The sequence below is a fragment of the Panicum virgatum genome, chromosome 9N (genome assembly GCF_016808335.1).
Source record: "Panicum virgatum strain AP13 chromosome 9N, P.virgatum_v5, whole genome shotgun sequence".
Lineage (NCBI taxonomy): Eukaryota > Viridiplantae > Streptophyta > Magnoliopsida > Poales > Poaceae > Panicum > Panicum virgatum.
In genome coordinates this window covers 6989210-7006987 of record NC_053153.1, presented here as the reverse complement: position 1 = coordinate 7006987, position 17778 = coordinate 6989210, and the positions used below count along the sequence as shown (strand labels likewise).

At 50.0% G+C, this 17778-nt stretch overlaps 3 protein-coding genes across 3 annotated transcripts; 2 read left to right on the top strand and 1 right to left on the bottom strand.

Moving 5' to 3' along the window:
* Window positions 1-2857: 2857 nt before the first annotated feature.
* On the bottom strand, window positions 2858-5713 carry LOC120690014 (subtilisin-like protease SBT1.7). The gene has a single exon (XM_039972521.1). It carries the CDS (start codon window positions 5479-5481, stop codon window positions 3190-3192), a length of 2292 nt encoding a protein of 763 aa, XP_039828455.1. The 5' UTR covers window positions 5482-5713; the 3' UTR covers window positions 2858-3189.
* Window positions 5714-6097: 384 nt separating this feature from the next.
* On the top strand, window positions 6098-10895 carry LOC120688650. The gene is made up of 5 exons (XM_039971048.1): window positions 6098-6480; window positions 8479-8923; window positions 9171-10029; window positions 10233-10318; window positions 10863-10895. Exons 1-3 carry the CDS (start codon window positions 6098-6100, stop codon window positions 10026-10028), a joined length of 1686 nt encoding a protein of 561 aa, XP_039826982.1. The 3' UTR covers window position 10029; window positions 10233-10318; window positions 10863-10895.
* Window positions 10896-11327: 432 nt separating this feature from the next.
* On the top strand, window positions 11328-17740 carry LOC120690016 (probable prolyl 4-hydroxylase 9). Its single transcript, XM_039972523.1, has 10 exons — window positions 11328-11588; window positions 11804-11886; window positions 12236-13114; window positions 13206-13319; window positions 14328-14485; window positions 14824-14926; window positions 16361-16456; window positions 16986-17051; window positions 17121-17240; window positions 17490-17740. Exons 3-10 carry the CDS (start codon window positions 12968-12970, stop codon window positions 17568-17570), a joined length of 885 nt encoding a protein of 294 aa, XP_039828457.1. The 5' UTR covers window positions 11328-11588; window positions 11804-11886; window positions 12236-12967; the 3' UTR covers window positions 17571-17740.
* The last annotated feature ends 38 nt before the right edge of the window (window positions 17741-17778 follow it).

Below are 17778 nucleotides of genomic sequence, written 5' to 3'. Positions count from 1 at the left end.
GAGGAGTAAAGTGACAACACAAAGCTACCGCAAATAACCATAGGATAACGAGTAGCATAACGACATGAAAGACTAGCTCTTCGTCCATCACGGCTCCACTCGATCAGCTTGGGTGCGGACACGATCTACTCGTAATCTTCAGGCACAAAGTCAGGATCCTCTGAAAAAAAATCAACAAGGGTTGAGTATGAAGGTACTCAGCAAGTCTCAGCTCACCCTTACGGTGAGGGAGTTACAGATTAATATTCAAAGGTCCATTAATCAACCAGAATGTAACAAATGTAGTATTAAATGTAACCCAAACAGTCATCCATCTCATAAGCTAGGTGGCTCAACTAGTTGAGATGTCCACACTGTAACCTGTCCAAACCGAGGACACGGACCATTCGAATGGATTGTACACTCTGCAGAGGTTGTACGCTTTACCCACATGCACTTCACCGTCCAGAGACGGCTCCGTCATAGCAGACACCCAGCCGTGGCTCAACCCCGACTAGTCGCCCACAAACCCCCGGGTCTGGACCAATCCAGGTCTCACCCCAAAACATATCCACCTCGGACGACTACCAGGTTAGCCAGTGGGATTAGACTAAGGCTTACCCATACAAGCTCATATGGTCGTACTGAAGGTATGTTAGGTGAGATGGCACCACAACACTCGGTCCTTAAGGCTCATCAGGACAGCCAACAACTATAACCAACCAAACCCGAGATGTCACCACGACAGAGCTCGGTCGCAAGTCTACCACCATGGTAGCGCATGCTCCAATACATTCCACACTGCCCTGGTCTCATTCTCATTCCAATTTCATCAATTAACAAGATCTGATAATATGCCAGTCTGATAGTAAATCAATATGCAACATGGCTTCAGTCAATGATTTCTCTCAATCCCTCAGTGTACCGTCTCATGCAATCCCTAAGTCTAGCAAATTTTATATTTAACCTTACTTGGGATCAATCATAGTCAACATAAGGGATCGATGAGACTTGCCTTCGCTTACGTATGCGGAGGCGGCGGCGTCCTGGTCTCCCGGCTCCTTTGGGTTCTCCTCTGGAATCAGTTCTACTTCGTCATACGCGGCGGAAACAGTACAACCGGCGAACAACATAAGCAAGCATAAACATAAAATAAAATGAGCTCGAAGGGAGATGAAAATTAGAGGAATAGATAGTATATATTTTTAGAAGAATTTAGGAAAAAGAATCAACGGAATCGGAGCTTGGATGGATGAGATATTGTAGATATAAGATAGAGTACTTGATTAATTCCGAAAATGAATTAATGTAAATGGAGTGAGCTGGTCGTGGTGCTTTGCTGGGCCGCTGGTTTTTGTTTTGGGTTGCTCAGACCAGCACATGGGCTACCGTTTCCAGACTTCCGGTTTATTTTGTGGCCCAGGCAGGGAATGGAGGGGAGGGCACGAGACAGACGCCGAACACGAGCGACGGCGGCTGCCACAGTGGCTGCTCGCCGGAGGATCGCCGGAATCGAGCTGCGGTCAATGGTTTCCCGATCCGAGGGCATGGGGAGAGAGAGGAGAGCGAGGGGTTCCGTTCCGGTGACTCCGGGCATGGGTGACGGAGTGGAAGGAGGTCCGCCCCGAGCAGCCATGGCTACGGCCATGGGAGCTCGTGCGGGGCTCAGCTCAGGCAGGGGTAGGGAACGGCACAGGTTGGGTGAGGTAGATGAGGTTATGGAGATGCTCACCTCGAAGGGAATTGCACCGAGATGAACTGGTGGGGGACATCGATCTTGCTGTTGGGGGAGAAACAGATAAGCAGGAAATTGGAGCAGCAAGGAAGACGAGCGATGGAGCTGCGCGGCTTGGCTGGTGGTGGCGAGGCGAACTCATGGAGGCCTATTTATAGGCGCTGGAAGGCGGTGGAGAGGGGGGCACTGGTGGCCGGCCGGCGAGCTTCTCGGCGGCCATTAATGGCGCCCGGTGTCGTGGAGCGGCGGCGCGAGCGGCGAGGCGGCTCAGGGACGACGGGACGGGTCGGGCAGGGGCGCAGCGAGCATCTCGGGCGCGTGGAGCGCGTGGGCGCATAGGGGCGCGCGTGCGGTGTGTGTGAGGCGAGGCTGAGGCGCGGTGGCGCACGGCGGCGGTCGCGGCGGCCGGCACGGCTTTGGCCCGGCGAGCAACTCGGCGTGGTGATGGGACGATACGGCAGCTCGGTGGCAGCAGCTTGGCACTACACGAGGAAGGACGGCAAGGACGACGGCGTGGGCTGCGGCAACTCGGCGTCAACATGCACAGCGGCGAGTTTGTAGCTGAGGTGATGGCAGCGTTGAAGCGTGATGGGGCCACCGCGCCTCAGCGTTGAAACGTGCATCACGCCTCGAGCGTACTAGTGCTCCGTGCAGGACAGCAGGTGATGCCGTGCCGGCCGGTCGCTCCTCGTCCGGGCGGGGCGTGATGCAGCGGGTTTCTAATTTCCACTCCATCAATGGCGCTGCCGCGCGCCTACGCGGCGCAGAATTTAATGGCCCCAACGGATCGGGAGATTTTTTTGCCCCTTTTAGATGATGTTGACTTGTTGCAGGCATGGAACGTGATTACGTTAGTGCTATACCAGTCCTCTGCCTTTGACAATTTGGGAGGGGATCTTCTTTTGCGTATGGCTCACTCCTGGCCGAATGGTTCGCTAATCTGGGAATCAAGAGCTTGAGTCCACCTAAGACCGACCACCGTCGCCGAGCTGGAGTATCCTATTCTCAGATTCTGCAACTTGGAGGGGGATAAAGTCGGTGTCAGTGGGGGTCGAGCAACGTGCTTGGCAGGAAGCACAATCGAATATGAAACGTTTCTCAAAAAAAAAAAAACGAATATGAAACGGTGACAAATTGCAGACAGGTCAGAAGGGGCGTCGATTGGAGCATCAGTTTCAGTCGTTTAGAGCAGCTAAATACAGAGCGGAATTTTTGCTTAGCTGCTGCTTCACCACAATCGGGCGAGTCACAGACTACTCCACCGGCAGCTTACACACCGGAGCGGCGAAACAAGCGATGAAAACCGCCGCGCTAATCGACTGGCACAACAGCACTCCTCGGCGACATCCACCATCTCTCCTCGCGCGTTCGAGAATGGCGCTCGCTCTTTGATTCGTTGCCATCTCTCTCGGGTTTATCTCGAGCTCTAGGACGTTTTTTTTTTTTTTTTGCTAAGCTGCTACGGCGGCCGCGGTTCAGTTCCATGTCGCCTCGATCGGGCTGGCGACCACGTGGTGGTCGCTGGACCAGACGAGCCGCCCGAACCCGTTGGTGCCCGTCGGCTTCGCGGGCGCCGAGAAGCTCACCGTGAAGCTCTGCTTCTCGCCGGCCTTGCTGAAGCTCAGCGTCGACGGCTCCACGGACACCGACACCGGGGTGCTGCCGGCGGCGGCGCTGGCGGTCACCTTGTACGTGCCGGGCTGGCCCACGTTGGTCACCGTGCGGGTGTGCTTCACCGTGCCGCCGCCGGCCGGGAACGTCACGGCGAAGGACGGGTAGTTGAGGGCGCTCTCCGCGTACGTGCGGTTGGCGGCGCACCCGTCCGATGACCGCTTCGTCAGCGTTGCGATCTGCATCGGGCCGTAGTTGAGGGCGCACAGGAAGTCGACGTAGTCGGCGGCGGCGATGTCGTACACCAGGCCCGGGTCGACGGCCTTGGCGGGGTCCACGTGGCCGGCGCCCACGTCCAGCGGCGTCGCGGGGCGCCCGGTGGCCACGTCCAGGATGCCGTTGCCGTTGCCGTTGGGGTACTCGTTGTACGCCGTCGTCATCAGCGCCGAGCGGATGGCCGCAGGGCTCCACTCCGGGTGCGCCGCACGGAGCAGCGCCGCGAGGCCGCTCACGTGCGGGCACGACATGGAAGTGCCGGAGATGATGTTGAAGCCGACGCGGCGGCTGTCGCCGGCGATCCCCGAGGGGCCGACGGACCCCGACCAGGCCGCGAGAATGTTCACGCCGGGGGCGATGATGTCCGGCTTGAGGACGCTGGGCGTCACGGTGTTCGGCCCCCGCGAAGAGAAGGCCGCGACCACGGGAGATGGCTGGATGCCGACCTTGGTGCCGGCGAACACGATGGTGGCCGTCGCCTTCGGATCGGACATGGCGTAGTCCCGGATGGCGTTGCCGGCCTTCTCCCCCACGCCGGAGCCCGGGAGGATATGCGCGTCAGCCACGAGCTCCTCGCCGTTCGCGGCGGTGTTGGCGAGAATCATGCCAGCGCCGCCGGCGTCTTTGACGATGAAGCCCTTCTGGACCCTGGCATTGGTGCCGCGGTCGCAGAGGACGATCTTGCCGGCGACCTTCTCCGGGACGAGGCTGCCGGACATGCAGAGCTGGCCCATGCTGCTGTTGGACGCGTTCCCCGCGTAGATCAACGGCACCGGCGTCGTGGGCAACGGCTTGCCGCTGTACAGGGACACGCCGGTGTAGTTCTTGCCGTTGCCGAGCGCAACATAGGCGGGGAAGTCGCGGTCAATGGTCCCCGCGCCCACGGTGGTGACCCACGGCGCGCCGTTGGACAGCGTCGCGGCGCCCGGACCGGCATTGCCGGCAGAGCAGGACACAAAGATCCCCTTTTCCATGGCGCTGAAAGCGCCCACGGCGATGCTGTCGCGGTAGTAGTCCGCGGTGCCGCCGCCGAGGGAGAGGGAGAGCACGTCGACGCCGTCGGTCACCGCGACCTCCATGGCCTTGAGGATGTCGGAGCTGAAGCAGCCGCCCACCCAGCAGACCTTGTACGTCGCCACGCGCGCGCGGGGCGCCATGCCCTTGGCCGTCCCGGCCGCGTACCCGAGCAGGTCCGCGCCCTGGATGGCGGCGCCGGCCGCCGTGCTGGAGGTGTGCGTCCCGTGGCCGTCGTTGTCCCTCGGCGACCGCGACTCATTGGACGTGTCCACGGGGCCCTTGGCGGCCTCGTAGCCCGTCAGGAAGAACCTCGCGCCGATGAGCTTCTTGTTGCACGCGGAGGCGCTGAAGTCGTTTCCCTTCTCGCACTCGCCCTTCCAGTCCGCCGGCACGGGGCCGAACCCCGTGTCGTCGTAGCTCGGCCTCTCCGGCCACACGCCGGTGTCGAGCACCCCGACGATGACGTCGCTCCCGGTGCTCGACTGCGGGAACAGCGCGTCCGTGCCGTCGAGCCCCAGGAACTCCGGCGTCCGGGTGGTGTGCAGCTCGTACCGCACCTCCGGGTTGACGATGAGGACGCCGGGCTGCGACTCCAGCGCCTCGGCCTCGGCGCGCGTCAGCCGCGCCGAGTAGCCGTGGACGAGCGTGTCGTAGGTGTAGAGCACGGTGGCCGCCTCCGACACCGCCTGCAGCGACGCGGCGTACCATTCCCCATGCTCCACGAAATCATTCGGCATGGCGGAGTGGGACATGTGGACGATGTACGTCTGCCGGTCGTCTCGTCCGGCGGCGGCGGCCGCCGCCGCCAAGAGGGCCGCGGCGGCCACAGCAAAGATCACGCATCTCTCGCCATGGCGCCACATTGTTAGTGAGCGAGTGAGGGTAAGAGTGGCGATGGCAGTGAGGCTGAGGTAGATCGGAACAGTGGCTTTATAGAATCAGGAACGCGGTGAGATGATTGCAACAGGACAAAGGGAACAGATGGACCGGTGCTTCAGCAGCAGGCCAGCACCAGCAGCGATCGATCGATCCGACGGGGGAGGAGTGTGAAACGGGAGGGGGGAGGTGAACGGAGAGGGGAAGAGAGAGTGGATGCACTGCACAAGGCCTGGCCGCTTTTATCTTTCGGCTTGGGCATCAGCACCACATGACCGTTCCAGCCAGGAGCCAAAGATGCTGCTTGCGAACCGTGAAAGTGTTTACTGGCCCAGCGTCCAGTAGTGGTCAAGAGCGGTTGCCCATCGTGTCCGAATTGTTAACTCACTCCCTGCGCATGGGCCTCCGGGCCAGGTAGAAACGGCAAAACTGATGCCGGGGTCAAAAAAACTCGATCTCCGCCGTGCATGGCGGCGATCTTCTTCCGTTTCTCCGGCAACGCCTCCGGATATCCGCGCCGCAGCCTGTGCAAAGGCGCGAAGAATGATTTCTTGAGGCTTTTCAGATGGATAAACGATATCTTTAGCAAGGCGATGCGTCGCAATGATGCTGCTGCCGGACGGAGATGATGGCGGCGTGGCGGTGCCTGCCATGGGTGGGCGTCGGAGTGGACCGTCATCGACGCGGGTGACGGCACGGGTGGCCGCAGGCGAGCTAGAGAACAACATCGGTGGCCGAACCCATGTTGGATTGTTGTTGCCTAGCGCAACCGCGAGTTCACGATTGCAGAAGCAACCGCTCGTCCGGATCGACCAGGACGAGAGCGGCCGAAAGGCGCTTGTGCTCTGGCCTCGCAGCGTGACGGTTCACACCGGGAACGTGCGCGGCGCGCGCCGAACCGGGATCTTCGGAAGCGGCGTGTGGAAGTGGGAGGGGGAGGGGACCGAGGGAGGAGGGTTGGAGGAAGAAGGCGGCTTGGCTGGCTGGTAGGCCCGAGGGCCGAGGTCTTGAGGTGGGCCGGCTGCTAATTGGGCTCATGTGGAGTGGGCCCAAAGGCCGCGTGATATCGAAGCGTGAGAAACTGAGATGGATGTCGAGCTTCGTCGACCGTTGTACCTGCCGGGTTGGGGAGCAAAAGCAGTATAATCCTGCCCTTAAAAATGCTGAAAGCTAAGATTATGCAAAACAAGAAATTATAACCTTTTAAAATAAATATTTTTTATTTACAACATGGAAAAAAAATATACTAGTGCTAATAAATAATAATACATATTTAGATTTTGAACAAAAATATAACTAAAAGAGTGGTACAATAAAATTAGTTTAAAGTTTAAAATTGAAATTCTATGTAAATAAATGATTAATGAAAAACTTATTGAATTTAAGATGAAGGTGCGAGGGATATGGTAGGCATCTGCTCCAAGTACCGCAAGTAAAATAGATTGAGTGTGAGGGCAATAGAGGCACTCCGCGCAACACTCCATCGACAGCCGGCTGCTCAACAAGCTGGCTGGTTTTGGTTGGTTGAGGCTGGTTGAATAGTATTTTTGTGAGAGGGGAAAAAGCTAAAAGAAGCCAAAACAAGCCAGCTGTAGATCAGCAGAACGGAGTGAATATCCGGCTGTCGATAGCCGACAATCTGTTTTCTAATTTGCCAATTTAGTTTGAGCCGTTCGGGGTTAACCATCGCTTACGTCTACGAGTTTATGACGCCGCAGTCTCCAAAGAAAATATAAGTCCATTTTCCAATGCCGCGGTTGGCTCCAAAAGCAAAAGATACTATGATTGGTGCTAACAGGAATGCTTCATATATAGTCCCGTTGGAACCCCGTATTCCTTGTACTCGCAGTCACCTCTGCTGCATGGGCAACAATTACTAAATTTGGTAACCCTCATCGTTGTTCGAGTGCTTATGCTGATACCTGATAGGCTGATAACCCTAGCGAGCTTGCCCATCTCTGAGAAATGAGAAGGGTGAATGCTGTCACGTCACGGGCGCGTTCATGTCTCGTGGCGACGTCCCGTTCGCATATCGTCTGCGGCGGTAACCCTTCGACGCGGAATACGCGAGAACTGACTCCCGTACCCGATACCCCGGCCGGCCGGCCCGGGATCCTTTTCTTTCCAGTTTCTACTGTGAACACGCGCTGCCGCGGTGGTGGCCGTAAGCAGTGAAGCACAGCGCTACGAACACGCCTGGCACCACGGCGTCAGCCCTTTCGGTTCTGTGCTTCCTGCCTTTCTGGGGGCCGCCTCAGCTTTGTTGGGACGCGTGTACTCACGTTGCGTCAGATCGGAGTGGCCGAGCGTGCCGGCGTGGCCTGGGGCGGGGCACGGGGGCAGGGGTCACGCGGGCGGTCAGAGCTCGGGCCCCGAAGTGCACGGCCCTCCGCCGCCGCACGACGTGGGCAGCGGCCGCACATGCTCTGGTCGGCACAGTTCGTCGCCGAGAGCAGCCGAGCAGAGCGTGCTCGTACCGTGCGCAAAGCTGCATCCATCGAGCATCGCGCAGTACGTGGATTTTTGTCTCTGGCGGCACCGAGTGGATATGGCCATTGGCGAAGGAAATCCGGGAACTTGGGGACGTCCACCGGTCCACGCGAGGATCTGATGATTGCGGGCAATGCGGGGCCGTCGTCGAAGTTGAGCTCATGTGCTGTTTTACTTAGGCAGTGAAAAATCTAAAAAAAAAAGACAGTGACAGGGAGTTGGGTGGTGCAAATGGGTGTATCTATTATTCCTCTTTAATTCAAAAATTGGACTATGCAGTGTGCACAATGCCTTTTCTCAATCTCCTAAATTTCAGAAATCTGATTGTCCACAATCGGTTGCTGCCATTTCAACAGGTAAAAAGGAAACGAGAAAACTACCTCATTAAAAAATAAAAGAAAATTATTGCCTTTTCGGCCATTACTGATTCAGCTTTAGGCCCAGTGGTGACCCAAATCTGATGTTGGGCCGGCCCGTGAAGAGAGCTGAGTTAGGAGGAATCAAGCGGTGGCATCTGAGGCCTCCACGTCGTCGTCTACTCGTCTTCTGCGGGTGTATTCCACCACCGCGCTGGAAGGCCGGCCGTTGCATCGGTGTCTACGTCACTCCGGCCCACTTGACAGGGGCGGCTGCTGGAGCGGCAGCGAACTCAATGGCGCTACGCGTGGCGGAGAGCTCCGGCGACTCCTTCTCCCCCGCGTCGGCGGCAGCGAGGCGGCCCTCCCTCCTATCGCGTGGCGCGGCCGGTCGGCGAGCACCGCAGCCCCGGCGGACAAGGAGCTCGCGGGGAAGAGCGCCTACGAGGTCCTCGGGGTTGGGGAGACCAGTTCCAACGCCGAGATCAAGGCCTCCTTCCACCGCCTCGCGAAGGAGACCCACCCAGACGTCGCCGCCGCCGCTGGTTCCCGACGGTTCCTTCAGATCCTCGCCGCCTACGAGGTATTCAACGAAATTGGACCGATAAGCTATAATCGTAACGCTGGGCATTCTGATTTTACCACAGTTCCACGAACCTATTGATTCTGAGTGAAATTGCGACTCACCGTGTGATTTCGTTATTGAGGGGGAAACCGATCATAATTGCTTCACCGCAAATTTTGTTGGCCAGCAAGTTAACTCTTAGCTTGCATGATCTACAAACAATTTGTCATGAGAAACAGCTCATTAGCAGGCTTGTGTATTGCAGATTCTATCGGATTCACAGAGAAGGGCTCACTATGGTAGCTACCTGCGATCGCAGAGGCGAATCGTGCAGAAGCATCCTAGGCCATCTCAGTTTGTCTATCCAAGTGGTTCAGGCTCAGGCATTGTGGTACCTAGAGAGAGCAATGTTGTTGAGTGGCTGAAATGGTATAGGCTTACCATTGATGACATTGTTACCAAGAAGCGGGTTGCCACTGGCTCAGGTTATTTTGATAGGCTTGAAAGTGAACTGTACAAAGCAATCCACGCTGCATACTATGGCTCTGATGTTGAGTCCATGGATGTCCTTCCTGATTGCTTTGAAGCAGAAGAAAGGTCTGTGTATGAGACATCTGAGTTATTGCACCTTGTATCTGGCCGTGATCTGTTTGGTATTGTTAGTGTGGCTGATAGTATCAAGGAGCTGTCATATGCTTGTCGCGAGAAGCTTACAGAGTCTGGTTTAAGAGCTTCTGGGTTTTCTGCAAATGTTCCAAGAAATGCGAATGAAGATCAAGTGTCTATGAATCCAGTTGATATCCACAATAAAGAGATGGGGCATGAAGATGATATTCCTTCATCAGATGCCTTCAAGGATATTGAGTTACGCATATGTGGGAAAGTTGTGGCTACTGCGACTAGGAGCCTCAAGTGCAATTGCATTAACAAATCAGATGGGGAAGATCACATTCATGTATATCTTGTTCCAAATGCGGATACATCTGATTTAGTGCAAGAGCATCTTCTCTTAGGCACAATTACTGGGTTATCCACCACTGGGGAGGAAGGATCTTGCTGTGTCTATGATGATCGTGGCATAAAGACACATGTAATTATGAAACACAGGACATTGATGGTATGAAGTATGTACACAATTCTCATATACTTATTATGTCAGGATAGACTTGCTTATGCAAATTGTCATGTTTAAAAATTTGCTTACGTTATTCAAATGCCCATGTAACATAAAGTGGTGTGTATTGTTATATGACAACATATGATGGTGCAACAGTAGTCCTTTCATCTCATACTGTGTTGAATGTTTGCTGATCCATATATTAAACAGGTCAAACACATGCACTGGTATCAAGTTGGAGATAAAGTTTCACCCTGTGAGTGTCGATGTAGTAGGGCTCGGTTGCCACCTAGCAGGTATACTTACCTTTCTATATGCACATACATTTCTGTATTGACCAAATAATGGAAATTAGTCTTTCCAAATATGATTGAAATGTTGATGAAACAATGGTACAAGCACAAGCCTTAAATGTGAAACCGATAAATTAGAAAATCTAATGCAGACCAACAAAAAATTGATGTTTTTTTAATATTTTCCTTACAAAATAGAAAGATAGATAGCCTGTTGTGTTGCACACGTGATTGGCAGGGATATGGATGTAAATCAACTTTTGTAAGTCTATCCCTGTATCAAGTGAATACAAAATGTCATGATCCTAGACTGTCTGGTTAACGGACCTGAGAGGATGTGCTTCTTGGTTTTGGAAAAATATGTTTACTTGAGTAATAGGCCATCCATTTTTTATTAAAGAAAACAGTAGTTATGAAGAAACTTTTGGTCTTCAAGGGATACAAGTTATGTATGCAACCAATTACATCTGATGCAAAATTTATTTCAGTATGAAGAAATTGTCCAGTATCATTGTGGAAGGTGATAACAACCAGTCCTCGTATACAGTTCTTCTTTTGCAGATATTGGCTCTTTGAGCCTCGTTGTTACATGCATGACACTGGTGGGTGGTACATCGAGACATATGGGAGAGACAAGAAAGGGAAGACAATTCCATCTCAGAGGCATTGGGATGGTTTCAATGAACATTCTGAAAAGTGAGGTTCACAAGTGTTTTACTGTCTAAAATTGGCTTGCCTGGTTGATACCTTGTGCACAGTGTAGCTGTGCACAAGGTCCGCAATGTTGTCATCAACTCAAAGTTTCAATCTGGAATTGCAGGAGATTGCATCCAGCTATGTATCTTGTCGCTCTTGCTTACAGATCTTTGGATCTTGAAGATGCTCGAAGAAGACAATGGAACATGAGTAACTTCCTACAATTGCCATTGTCTCACATTCTTCAGTTGTTCAAAAGAATTGTTAATGGCCATGGGGAGAAGAAGGGAGCTGACATGAGGACACCATGAGAATAGATTGTTTGAGAATCATTATCTTTCTTTACCAACTTGCCTGAAGCTGTGGTGTCAGTGTCACCCTTTTTTCTGTTTCATCCTACTATCTTTGAAGCAGCTGTTTGACAATGAGGCACCGTAGTTTGCTAGGAAATAATGCAGCATTCTTTAAATGATAACTGAAAGCACGTCTTCTGAGGCTGCAGTAGTGCCACCCATTGGACATAGAGCATGATGGCAGTATTTGCAGATCGTGCGATGGCATAGCTGATATCATGATGGTAAGATAGCTAGAACCCTACATCTCAACATCTTTTAATTCAGTTTATGATTTTTTTTTACCTGGTTTAAGAGTGGCAGGTAACTTATACATAGCTGATGGTATCCACCACTTTGCACATATGATAAATTGTACATTTGATATATGCTTGTAAGAATATGAATTCAAACCTTACTGATCTACAACTTTTGTCATCTAAAAGTTGCAATTGTGCAGCTTAATGGACCGTGCTGAGGTTGCACCTGATAAATTTGGGCATATAGGACATGAAGTTGCCAAGCTGGCTTCCACACTTTCAGGTAGTGTGCAGTTCAAGTTCAGACTACTTTCATGCTATCTGGTACTTTTCTAAGGGGTGGTTGTTAGTGCTTTACACGATGACTTCTGTAGGGCTTTATCTATTTTGAAAAGTAAGTCATTTTATACCTGCAGCTGTGTCTGTTCTCAGAAAGGTATAGTTTGGAACTGCCCTGTGGATAGATTGATAATTTGATTTGCACATGCCTTTTGTTTTTCTTTCCTTTTGATGAGTTTGCATGCCTATGCTGATCTGTTGTTTGTGCCTTTATGGCGAGTCTCTGAATTTAGTTTCCGGTTGATGATCCTTGCACTCTTTAACTGTCTATATATCTACGTTTGTTGGAGCAGGGTTGCAAGTCTGAAACTAAGTCTGATTGGTATGTTACCACCTGAAGCTGCTCGCATGCTCTGCCTCCAACAATGTGTTTTAAGATTGACTATGTGTTAGTGTTACCCATGGCTTTGGGAAACAAGAACATGTCGGGTTTCAAATGGTATCTGTTGTCTCCTTGGTCCCCACGCATATCGGATTCAAAGTGGTATTTGACGTGCCAAATGGAACACCTGCACCCCTTCCGTGTCCATGTAACCACTGGATGTGTTACCTCCCTTTATGGAGTACACTTTTGGCTTCATCAGTATTTAATGGTCGATCATTTGCTCCTTTTTCATGCAAATTACAGAAATATAAGATATCAAATCTAGCCCTACTCTACTTCAACTCTTATTTTCCTCCTTTTTTTTACCGCTTGAGCTTGTGCTGTCAACAGTGAAGCAAGCAAGTACAAGATGCAGACTTGAGTTTGCCCTTCCCGAAAACCATGAGCCCAACCGTACCTGACTTTTGTCGTCGCGCGCCGCGTCCGTCTTTCGTCTGTTTGGTCCCACACGTCAGTGCTCTGACATCCGACGAACAAAAATATTCGCTCCACATCAGAGATTCAGACTATTCAGAGGAGACGACCCCCGCCTCCTCTCGTGACGCGAGGTCGCGAGCAACCACTCCTCCCATTGCCGGATCGTCCTCGCCTCCCGATCCCCGACCCATACGCGTCAGACGAGAGGCAGCGAGCGCGCGGAATGAAGGGAGGTGGCGTCATCAGGGCCTCCGGCGGAGGCGCCGGCGGCGTGGGGCTGATGCGGACGCGGCTGCGGCTACCCGTGGTGCTCCTCTCCTGCTCCCTCTTCTTCCTCGCCGGCTTCTTCGGCTCGCTCCTCTTCACCCAGGTACGCGGCGGCGAGCATCGGCACGCCGCGTTCCGATTTGTCGCTGCCCTGTTGCGCCGCTCCTGATCCGGGTGGGCTGGCTGCGGTGCAGGATCCGGAGGAGGCGGACATGCCGGTGCCGAGGAAGCGGCTGCTGGAGGCGGCGCTGCCCGAGATGCCCTACGGAGAGTCCGGCGAGGCGGCGCCGTCCTTGATCCCATACCAGGTTATGTCTCGTTCCGATTCCATCCCCGGCTCCCTGCATAGGTCGCTTGCCCATTGTTTCGCCAGCGTTCGGCGTGATGTCATGACGTGGCGAGGGGACATTGGTGCGTGCACGAGTGTTCCTCGTGAATTTTGAGCTAGGTGGTGAATGGATTGCTTTTGGCGGTTACATTCCTTCGGCTGGCACAATTGGTCTGTTGGGTGGTTGGTTTGTGATATATCACGCACAATCCACTTGATGTATCACAATTGGTCTGTTGGGTGGTGGTTTGAAATACTGAAATCAACTTTTTAGTGTCACTTATTTCCCCAGTTTGGACGGTACCTTGTGTACAATGGTTTTGGCGTGATGCCCCGATAACTTGCATGTGATTGTGGTGGAGTTCGGGGTCTGTTGCGTCATGCGTGCATGCAAGTGTCATGGTCTCGTGGGCTTGTTGATGGAATCATGGTTGGCAACTTCGCATTTTGAATTTGGCACGATTGTGCAGGGGTGTGACATAAGAAGAAAATGCAAAAGATGTGGGTATTTAAGAATTTTGAGGCACCATCACCAATCCAAATTGTACATGTTTTTCTGCCATCGTATGGCTAATGTAGGTTCCTGACACTCAGGAAATGTTGTTGCAGTGAATGGATGTCGCGTGTTTTATTCTGTTGTGTGTCTGATATATTTATGGTTGTACAATTGTGTTGGCGATTTGCTGCATTGAGGATAATTGTTTTGGGTAAAGAATGGATATGTTGATTTAATGTCGTGTCAACAACTTACTCAGACACCTTAGATTACTCACCATTACATAATACGTGCACCCCACGTTTAGCTCAAGGATGTATATCCTAGTGCATCTTGTTTGTAGTGTAAGAGTTCAATACTTTTTCTAATTTCATGTCTTCTGCTACATTTCACACCATAACCTCAGCTTCACCAGAAGTTGTTTCCCCCCTTTGTTGTTATGTTGGCAACCCATGAAAGCTGCTTTATAATGTATTCTGAAATCTTGGGCAGATTTTGAGCTGGCACCCTCGTGCATTGTACTTTCCACAATTTGCGACATCAGAACAGTGTGAAAATATAGTAAAAAATGCAAAGGAAAGACTTGCACCATCAACATTAGCTCTGAGGAGAGGAGAAACTTCGGAGAGTACCAAGGGAATCAGGACAAGGTAACGTTACAGTCGAAGAGTAACTTCAGAAAAGGAATAGCCAAATAGGTTAACCAACTGGTACTCATATATTACTGTGAAGAGATTGTGCAGTAGTTTATTTGGTGGATTGTACCTCTGCTGCAATGAGCAATGTCATTTGACTCATCTCAGAACTGCCTATTTTTAGAGCAAGATTTGGATAGATGTTTGTGTTGTTTACCTTTTGAGCTTTCATGAACTATATTTTCAGTCTGTTTGGGACCCAATTTGTCTTGCTCACATAATCATGAAATTTTTGAACCCTTGGTGGCGTCATCTGACTCATTGAACTAATGGTGATTTCTTATGCCAAACAGTTCGGGAACATTCCTCAGTGCTAATGAAGACCCAACTGGAACCCTTGCAGAAGTTGAGAAGAAGATTGCAAGGGCTACCATGATACCCAGAAATCATGGGGAGGTACTAAATAATATTTGCAGTTGTCTACCACATTTTGTGTTTCAATTGTTCCTGGGACGGAGAACTTATATATCTAGGAATCTGCATGTGCCCCTTTCTTTTTATACTTCTTTTTTTTGAGCAATTTTTTCTTTTTACTGATGAGAACCAGCACACTGAGGGACAAACCAACAGATAGTTTAGTAAAAGAATAAGATAGTCATCTACAGGAGGAAAAAAGTAAATATTTGAAGCAACAGTCCCAAGCTAAAGGCCTAAGTTATAATTGATGTTGATTTTATTATATCTGCTAATAAGTGCAATCATACTGATATGAAAGATAGAAGAGAAAATTCCCTATATGGCCCTTTTAAAGTTAGCTCTTCCTTTCTTGGCCCCTTCTTTTTCCAAAACTTCCCTATATGACCCCTTAACTTCATTTTCTTCTTAATCTGGCCCTTCTGTTAGTTTTAGGTGTTAATGGTGTTAGCAGCCACGTGAAAAGACCATTTTATCCCTATTTGTATTTTTATAACCAAATTGATATTGGTACATGTTTCTGAATATTTTGAAAAACGTTTATGAACATTTATGTTTTTCTCTAGATAGAACTAGGACAAGATACACCAGTTCACCCTCACTTGGAGGCTCTGAACTATTTAGGGTTTATGCTCTTGCTTGACTTCAATTGATACATGTCTCCTTTATAGAGGCGTCTAACTTGACACATAAGCAAATATCCTAACTGAGTCAATATAATTTATCTCTATCCTAACAAACAATTAATCCAATCCACGGCACCGTCCATGTGCTACAGTACAACATGGCCAGTGCACCTCATCGCTATCCTTTGCCTTATAATCCTTGTCCCACTACCATAACACATACTTTGGCTGCTAAACTAACTGTGTAATTCTATCATGGCAACTGTGTAATTCTATCATGGCATGCTGGGTTTCTCTTGAAGCATAACGTTTGCAGATTTAGTGTTTTCCTGATTTTATCCTGGCATATGGATAGATAGTTGCTTAATAAATAATGGAAGTATTATCTTCGACATATGCAAATATAATTTCAAAAATAATCTTATTGTTTACACCTTAGTATTTAATGGGAAGTTTGTATAGTGTTTGTGATTTTGGATTTTTGACCATGCAGTACCCTATGCTACACCCAGTAGTTTGCCCTTCCATGGAAGAATGTTCATATTGATCTGTGGATGTTATATTCTTTTTGTTTTGGATTTTGAACTTGTACTGCCATATGGTACACCTTGTAGTTTGCCCTGTTCATATTGATCTGTTGGTGTAATATTCTTTTGTCCAACTGTTGAGTTTTGCCTCAATTGTAAAGGACATAAGTTTTTGGATCATTCAGAAGTTATTAGAAAAAGGCATGAAAAATGAGCATTTATAATGTTTCATTGATTGATGTTACTTTTATGATACCTTGCAGCCCTTTAATGTCCTGCGGTATGAGATTGGACAAAGGTATGCTTCACATTATGATGCATTTGATCCAGCCCAGTATGGTCCGCAAAAAAATCAAAGGGTATGTTGCAGTTATACTTGTGTTCTGCCAAACTTGAGCATTTATCGTGACGTGTGAAATGAATTTTTACTCTTTAAAGAAGAAATGAATTAAGAAGGGCGGGCCTGGTGCAGCGGTAGAGCCTACCGTCTGTAACCGGAAGGTCCCGGGTTCGAGCCCCAGCCTCTGCACATTTGTGTGGGTTAGGCTTGTGGCTTAAAGACAATCCTTCCCCAGACCCCGCACAGTGCGGGAAGCCTACGGCACTGGGTACGCCCTAAAGAAGAAATGAATTAGAAAGTGGTAGCTACCAATAGCATGTCTACCCCCCCCCCCCCCCGAATCCTACATCTGACAGCAAATGAATGTTTAAGTACTCTAGTTTTATCTCCTGTGTTTCTATTTTCTTTTGTCTTTGATTCCCACATTCACAAGCACAATGGATTTTCAGAAATGTGCTAATCTACTTGAATGATGGATACAAGTGATTTGAATTAAATTATTTGATTAAACACTATAACTAACGAGCTATTGAAATGTAATTTCTCAGGTGGCGTCTTTCTTGCTTTATCTCACGGATGTCGAAGAAGGGGGAGAAACAATGTTTCCATATGAGGTGAGTGCCAAGGAAAATTTCTGTATATTTTTGCTAGCTGATTATAATGCATCCTGTACTAATTTGCAGAATTGGGAGAATATGAATATAGGCTATGATTATGAAAAGTGCATTGGCCTAAAGGTAAAACCAAGGAAGGGTGATGGACTCTTGTTTTACTCCCTCGCGGTAAATGGCACCATTGACCCGGTATGTGCATGTGCTAGCCGATGAAGTTGGCCCTCTGCTCCGTTCTCTTTAGTGTAAACCAAGTAGGAACTCATGTTCATCCTTTCATCTGCACTATACACTAAATTTGTTTCTTTCGACTCTAAATTTGTTTCCTTTACCTTTGCAACACTAAATTTTGCGCACAATGAAAATGAATACAGTTAAAAAGGCCAGATCTTAACATCAGATAGTTCGTGCTGCTAACTTGGGCTTGACCTGCTGTCACAGACTTCACTTCATGGTAGCTGCCCCGTGATCAAGGGTGAGAAATGGGTCGCCACAAAATGGATTAGAAGCAATATAGTTTAGAGATTGAGGCACAAGGGTCAAGACGTCCTCCAAAATAGATCATACGCACATGTACTAACTATTTTTTTACTTGGTACATTGATGGAATAGTGCAAAGAAATTGTAACTATTCTGTTTGCATTGCGTCAATATATACTTATAGCATTACAGCGAGTGACATTTTAGTCTCTTTTCGTTTTCCACGTTAGCACGGTATGTACGAATATAG